Raw genomic sequence first — 7,614 nt, 5'->3', positions numbered from 1 at the left:
GACTAGGAGGGGAGAACCTTTGGGGCTCCAGATGTGGTTGAACTACAACTCCCTTCATGCTTGGCCCATTTACTGTGCTTGTTAGGACTGATGCAAGGTGTAGTTCAGCAACATCTGGGAAGCCAAGGCTGCCCCATCCGTGGTGTAGACTTGGAAGGCAAAGGCAGGAAAGAAAACTGGGAATGCACATCAGAGAAGGCCTGACAAAGTAAAATTATTACTCATTTCATTTATTTAAAAACTTGTCCTAAGGTTTTTGGGGGAGGGGGGGAGAGAAGGGCTCAGACAGCTGCCACAGGTCTTTATTGGACCCCTTGTTTGACAGGTACCCACGAGGTGGAGAGGTCACCATCCCTCTGGTCTGCTGGGCCAGCCAATGCAAGTACCGCCAGTCCCCAGGTGGGCATAGAAAGCAAAACAAATGCTTGCCCTTTGCCTGGCTCCTCATGGACACAGCCTGGAGGCTGAATCCCCTTGTCCACTTCAGGAAGGTTACCAAGCTGGAGCTGTGTTAGCCAAGCGTCTCATCCGCCTGCAAGGAAGAAAACAAACTGTCAAGAACAGCGATGGCAATAGCAGCAGCAGAAGACGTGGGGGGTTGTTTTAGCGTAGACCGGAGCGACCACAGGTGGGTGTGGAAACCCCCCCCCCCAAAAAAAAACTTCAACGCCACCCCATGATATCTATAAGGAAACATTTCCAAGAAGTCCCACTTCGACCAACCAGCGGCATTTGCTGCAGTGGGAAGTTGTAATGGCCGAGTAACCTAATGGGACCTCTGTGCTTCTTGCTGAGGTCTGGAGTTCAGCTTGCATAGTAAACGAGAGATGCTTGCAAAGTCACAAGAGGAAAAACAAAACAAAACCTTCCCCTTTTCAGCTCATGTCTTTGACAAAAAGGGCAGCACACAACCCACAGGGCAAGGCGCACCTTGTGTTTCTGTCTTGGTCTCGAATTTTCTTCTCCATCTCTGCATCTGTCAGGGTTTCAAGTAGAGGGCACCACTGGTCGGCATCCCCAGTGTTACGAATGGCGATCTCCACCGTTGGCAGGGGGTTCTCACTGGAAGAGGGGGAAGAAACACAGCTCAGCACCAAAGCCTGGAGAACTTGGGCATATGCTTTACTTTGAAGCCAGATCCATCATGGGAGCATCACACAAAGAACCAGCAGCATGCCCGAAGCCAAGCAGGCAGTAGACTATGAGATGAGCCTGTTACACACTAGCTGGAGCCTTGTGTTCAAGATATCAAAACAATATAGAATTTGCTACCTCCCTCCAATTTTGCAATCCTACAGAAGCGCCAGTTGCACCCCTTACCTGAATGCGTACGTCTTCTGATGCCAGCTCAGCTGCCCCCGGATACTGTAAGCGATGGTGGTGACGAACTCGCCGCCCAGCCCGAGTTCTGAGCACAGCTTCAGGGCAAACTTCTCTGGGGAGTTCTCCTTTTCAGACATGTCCCACTCAAACTGGTCTACCAGGGAGATGTTCCCCACATGGATGTTGAGCTAGATGCAAATGCCACAACTGAGTATCCTATATTTCAAATGCCCTTAAGCCAACACCTTGCCCCCACCCCGCCTTGGTGTGGACTAAGGAGGAAAATGGAAATGGCTTCCTCGTTTTCCTCGCTTGTAAGCGGTAAGGAATTTGCATATAGCCCCACTGGCAGGTCCTCCTTTACTTTGGGTACAACTTGAACTCAGCACATCATTGGGAAATCCATCATGGTATGCCTCAAGCAAGAGAGTCACCTTCAGAACCAACTGTGTCTAGCTCTCCTTGCCTTAATAATGACGCGTTGATCTGACTGGTCCTCCAGAATACTATCTGTAGGGTAAGATTCAATCTGCTGCCGTATCGCTGACGCGATCGCTGGGACAAAGGTCAGGGGATTCAAATCCAGATCATCGCAGAGAATCTCCGAAAACATTTCCGGGGTCATTAGCTTTTCTGATGGAAGCAAAGAAATCCTGATTATTGCCATGGTTCTTATCTAATATCTTACCTAAAATGATGGATCTTAAGCAGCCTACAAAAGGGAGTTTGTTAAGATACCCCCTCAGTGAATCTGCCTCAGACCCCCCCCCCCCCCGCTCTCTGCCTCTTCTTGGCTCAGCATTGCTCCCATCTACTCGCTTAACAGACAAATCTATGAATAATTAGGCAGTGGCAGGTACTCCCCTTTTCCTCTGTACAAGAGCAAAGAAACATAGAATTGTGGAGTTGGGAGGAACCATGAGGGTCATCTAGTCCAACCTCTTGCAGTGCAGGAATCAACCCTGAGATTAAAAGTCTCATGCTCTACTGTCTGAGCTGCTGGATCAGGCCAAAGACGCCCACATAGTCCAGCATCCAGAGAGTAGCCACCAGATGCCTGTTACAACAACATCTTTCCTGCAGCTGTTTCCTTGCTCATCTCTGCTGTGCCAGACCAGGGACGGGTGAGCAAGCAGCCTGTAATGGTGTCAAGGAGGTCCAGGAGGTTCTTGGCAGTGCACATTTGACCAGGATGCACCCCACAGCATTTGCCCAACCCCTAAATCTAGTCCCTAAATTAATCTCCATCTCGAACTGCTGCCTCGTCAGCAACTTCTACAACCACTGGATTTTGTTTCTGCTATTTTTCAGAAGTGGAGCAGCTGAACTATAAGGCATTAGGAAAGGTCACACTTCATATAATGTTGGATTGTCCACTTCTCCTCCTCTACACACCATTCATGTTCCATGTAAAAGCGTCTCTCAGTTTCTGCCCGTCAATTTCCATGTCGAGGCGGATGGGAACCAGTACCTCTGGCTGGGAGGCGTTCTCGTGAATCACGGCTGGGTCGTGGTCATCAAAGCTAAAATACAAAAGGGGGGCAGGACAGAGCCATTTGGGGAGGCAGAATTGGTGCTGTTCATTGCATGTGGGTGGGGGGAAAGAAGCACAAAAGTTCCAAGGCTCAGAGCTTGTTTCCACCGGAAGAGCCAGGAAACAAAAGAACATGCACAGAGTGCATGCCGCAATGGGGATAGGGAGGACTCTTCCCAGGAGGAGAGCAAATCTGAGCTCCCAAAATCAAGCCTTGCCCCAGTGTTCAACTAAAGGACGGGAGTATATGAAGGACGAATTGCAGCCACTTCCTGTTTCCCTGCTAGAAGTTGATGATTATCCCCATTCTGAAGAGAAGGATCAATGCTGGGAAACTCAGGGCTGTATCCAACTGAGTTCCACTTGGGAGTAGACCCACTGAAGTGAATGGACCGAAGTTAGTCATGTTCACTCATTTCAGCGGGTCCACTCTATGACAGCCCCAGACCTCAGATCTGCGCACCTGTTTCCTCTGTCCACACGCTCAGCAGCATTACCTTGTGTGTCAATGTTCCCTCACTTCTTCCCAAGAGCTAGCAGCAACAAACTTACCAGAGGGGGAAGGTTCTCTTCTTGTCTCTGCCCATCCGATTTCTGTTAATGGTGGTCGAGCATGGCACAGCGTCAAGGTGGTGGGAGCTGTTGGGAAGGGTCGGAACCCACTGACTGTTCCTTTTTGCCTTCTGTTCTCTAGGAGCAAGAGACCACTGGTGAATGGGGAACAATCTTAAGAACCTAAGCATTTGTATGTGTGTGAGAGTTCATGTACCCAAACCTCAATGCCATAACCCTTCACCTGCAACACGCTGCAAATTTAGTGACTCAAATAACAGACTAGATGTGTTACTGATACAACCCAAGATCCCAGTGACAGGAAAATCAAGAGCTGTTGGTTAAAGTCAGTAACTTTTAGAACTTTTCATTATGCTATAAGTCTCCTGAGGGAACTGAGGCTCTTTCTTCACACCGTTTCTTTCCGCCTTGTTTGGCTTTTCCTTTCCCAGAAAGGAGAGCCACTGTGGTATAGTGCTTAGAGCATCAGACTAGGACTGGGGAGACCCTGGTTCAAATCACTACTTGCCCATGAAGCTCACTAGGTGATGTTGGCCAGTCACCAACTCTTAGCCTACAGGGTTGTTGTGAGGATGAAATGTGGGATCAGCAGCACCATGCACATTACCGCAAGCTCCTTCGGGGGGAAGGCAATATATAAATACGTAACTACCTAAGGTAGGTGGGAGGCTCAGTGCTGATGGAGACTGCCTTGTATTTCTCATCATTTCCATCCAGGATCTCTTCTACTTCAGAGGCTTTCAAGAGAGTCACACTTGTGGCCAGCGTGGTATAACCGTGATCTAAAAGAGGAGAGGGAGGAAGAGAAAGGGGTGTGGATCATGAGGGGTATCATCTGCCAGGGGAGGAGATCCCTCCCCTACCGCTAAGAGATGCAGTCACCCATTTCATGGTTCCTTCAATAGTCTGCATGGGCTGGAGCGAGACTGCCCATAGAATAAAGTGAGCTTCGCTGGCCCCCTTTCTCCTGAGTTTCTGACAAGTAGCTTTCACAAAACGGAGCCAAAAACTCTCCCTTTGCAAACACTTGAAGAACACAAGTCACTTTCAGGTTAGGCAGAATATAGCACATCCCTGTCCTTCAAAAGTCTTTTAAGAGACCTATGCTGTCCAGTCCCTGAGGCAAACTCCAGACACACTCTCGGAAGGATATCCTGTAGAGTTCACAGGGCTGATTCAAAGAAATCAGAACCGGCCCAAAGTCTATACTGAGGGGATGTAAAGGTGGCTGGGATTTATCTCTTTACTGTTCTGAGTTGAGCGAGGATTTAGCACCAGCAGAGTGGCAGGCACATCCCTCTCCCCACTTGGCTTGCATACTAGATTGCTAAACCCATGGTAAGATCATTCTTTTCCACCTCTATACCTGAGAAGAAGAAAAACTGCATATCTAAGAGCTACTAGAAATGCTAACAATCGTTTGGGCATAGTGCTGGAATCCAAGGGCCTGCAGGAAGAGGGAGATGCTAGTCAAAAAGCAATGTGACGCTCCCCGACCCCTACCCTGGGCTCCACAGATAAGACCAGAAAATCTTAAAATCAAGGAGGCGGCAAAGCAAATCCAGCATATATTGGGTAGCCCTTCGGACACTGCATGAAGACTCGGCTTGAGCAAAGCAGAGCCTCAGTAAGAAGAATAGACCCCTGAGTTTCGACTTACATCTTCTGGGACTGTGACTCCGTTGGTTTTCTGTGGGGAAGAGAGAAGAAAACGTCAAAGGGGCAGATGCCGATGCCAGGGACCTTGCAATGCTGGCAGGTGGGGTGGGGAGTTAGGGATGGAAGATGATGACAACAGCACAACCTCCCCACCCCATCCTTGGAAGAGCTGCAACCCCCCCCCCCCCCACACTGCTTGAGGCTGCATAGCCAACAAGAGGGGGGGGGGCTCTGGAAAGGGGCTGGCTGGGCAGTGGGCCTCCCTTCCTCCTACTGGCAGGGCGGTGTTTGTGGGCAGGTCCGGATTCAGGTTTGATGAGGCCCTAAGCTACTGAAGGAAATGAGGCCCTTTATATGTGCAGCTGTCCTTTGTCAACAACAAACTGTCACTGTTTTTTGTGGGTTGAATATATGCTATATGGTAATTTGTGGACCTAACAGGTATCTAAAGCCATTTGCACATAACAAAATATGTATTTTATCGAAGTAACTGTTGAACTGAAATACAATTAAGAAGTGTATTAATAGTTAAATACAATTAAAGAAGAAGTATGTTAATGGTGAAATAATTATGAAGCTCTAACTTAAAAGGTTTTTTTTATTCGTAACAAACTTAATAATGCAAACACATTGGCATTTGGCAATAACAAAAGTTCCTTCAGAAACGCAATTTACAAAGGCTCATAATTTTTGGGGGCCCCATCCAAGAGAGTGGAGCCCTAAGCTTGTTTAGCTTATAAGTAAATCCGGCACTGTGTGTGGGGTGGGGTTGGGGGTCTGCCCCCCCTGCTCACCCACCGTGGGAAGAGGCGACGATCTTCTTGCGCTCCTCCACCGTGGCCAGGCGCCTCCAGAGCGACGGGTAGCGCTTGTACAGGGAGCCCCGGAACATCCGCAGGTAGTTGCCCACCTGCAAGGGGACGCAGGCACAGGACCCGCCTCGTCAGGCGCCGCCGCCGCCCGCTCGACTGGGACCCCCCCCCCGCACCTACCCCAGCCCCCCCACCCACCCAACGAGTGCGGGAGGCGACGCTCCAGCCCCTCCGCCCCCCTCGGCCGCCGCGCCCCGGTCCCTCCTCACCTCGGAGCCGATCATGAAGAACTCGCCGTCCTCCTCCAGCTGGAACTTGACGGGCTTCTGCCCGAAGGTCTTGCTCAGCGCCATCATCATCATCTCGGCGGCGGCGGGGTGAAGTAAGGCCGGGAGGGATGAAGCAGGCCGGGCCGGGAAAAAGCGACGGGAGGCGGCCGCGGCCTAACTAGGAGGGCTAGTGCGCACGCGCGGCCACGGCAGCCGGGCTTCTTGCCGGCAGCGGAGGCCACGCCCCACACCCCTCCTCCTCCCTGCTGCGCTTCCTGCTCCTCACTGCGCCTGCGCGCGGGGAAGGGCGTGTTTTCCTTTCTTTCTTTCCTCCTCCTACCCCGGCAGGGGGGAAGGTTATGAAGAAGAAGCCCCGCCCCTTCCCTCCCTCCCCCTGAGGGCGGGATTGGCTGAGCTCTAGGGGCGGAGCCTATTCACAGGTCTTTGGCTGTGCCGCGAAAAAAGCCCTCTAGGGCGCCCCTAATTCCCTGCTTATTGGCCCAGGAGGTGCTCCCAGCAGTCTGGACTGTCTGAGCTGGGATGAGCAAGTTATTTGTGTATTTATTTATTTTAATTTTTAAATTTCTACACCGCCCTATACCCAAAGGTCTCAGGGCGGTTCACATAAAATATCAACTACATAAAAACAAAACAAAACCAACAACCCAATAAAACCCCCCAAAAGAGCCAGCATTTTTAAATGGGTATAGGATGTAGATCAAGTCAGGCAAAGGCCTGGTTGAAAAGAAACGTTTTTGCCTGGCGCCTAAAGGTGTCTAGTGAGGGCGCCAGGCGAACTTCCCTGGGGAGAGCAGTTACGCCAGTCTATCTTCAGCCGAGGAGTTCAACTGGCTGAGCGTGGGAATCAGCCACCGAGCCTGGAGATCTGCTGCTTCTGAAACTGCTCCTCCTGGTGGATCCTGCCCTGGGATTGTCCCTTAAACTAGCCAATCCTAACAATTTAGGAGGATGGGAGAAATCCAAGTCATTTTGCATTTCGAGTACCTGATTCACACTCTCTGAAATGGAGACACAGCAAGAGGCAGTGAGCTAATGAGACACCCCTTTCAAAGTGCGCAGGGACAAAGTAGCTGTCTTACTACAAAGGAATTTCAGAAATAGACTGCAAAGAGAAGTTGTTGAATTGCAACTAATTACCAAACTTAAAACCATGGTGAGACCTGGTCTGAACAAAGACATTGGATTCTTATCTCATTATACATGACTAAGCTATCTTTAGCCATCTCACCCCTTGCTTTTTCTTGTAAGACCATTTGCAGTCGTTAACAGGTTTCCCACACCTATCAGCCAATCACCCATTCCCACCACCCTTCTGAGTAATATCCCTCCCCACTCTCTCACTATACAGTGATACCTTGGGTTATGTACGCTTTGGGTTGCATACTTTTCGGGTTACGAACTCCGCTAACCCGGAAGCGCAATC

The 7,614-nt window shown here is 50.2% G+C and overlaps 1 protein-coding gene across 1 annotated transcript; it reads right to left on the bottom strand.

Moving 5' to 3' along the window:
- Positions 1 to 225: 225 nt before the first annotated feature.
- On the bottom strand, positions 226 to 6,381 carry SMARCB1 (SWI/SNF related, matrix associated, actin dependent regulator of chromatin, subfamily b, member 1). The gene is made up of 10 exons (XM_033174683.1): positions 6,171 to 6,381; positions 5,888 to 5,999; positions 5,091 to 5,120; positions 4,083 to 4,212; positions 3,410 to 3,547; positions 2,719 to 2,846; positions 1,790 to 1,956; positions 1,321 to 1,511; positions 931 to 1,062; positions 226 to 532 (listed from the first exon to the last, which is right to left on the bottom strand). Exons 1-10 carry the CDS (start codon positions 6,261 to 6,263, stop codon positions 493 to 495), a joined length of 1,161 nt encoding a protein of 386 aa, XP_033030574.1. The 5' UTR covers positions 6,264 to 6,381; the 3' UTR covers positions 226 to 492.
- Between the last annotated feature and the right edge of the window lie 1,233 nt (positions 6,382 to 7,614).

The sequence above is a fragment of the Lacerta agilis genome, chromosome 17, assembly GCF_009819535.1.
Source record: "Lacerta agilis isolate rLacAgi1 chromosome 17, rLacAgi1.pri, whole genome shotgun sequence".
NCBI classification, from domain to species: Eukaryota; Metazoa; Chordata; class Lepidosauria; order Squamata; family Lacertidae; genus Lacerta; species Lacerta agilis.
This window is presented reverse-complemented; position numbering and strand designations above follow the sequence as displayed.

Coding starts and splice junctions, on each gene's coding strand:
- SMARCB1 (XM_033174683.1), bottom strand. CDS start 6,263: ATGATGATGATGGCGCTGAGCAAGACCTTCGGGCAGAAGCCCGTCAAG. Junction 6,000..6,170: donor TCTTCATGATCGGCTCCGAG/GTGAGGAGGGAC, acceptor GTCCCCTTGCAG/GTGGGCAACTACCTGCGGAT. Junction 5,121..5,887: donor GATCGTCGCCTCTTCCCACG/GTGGGTGAGCAG, acceptor TCTTCCCCACAG/AAAACCAACGGAGTCACAGT.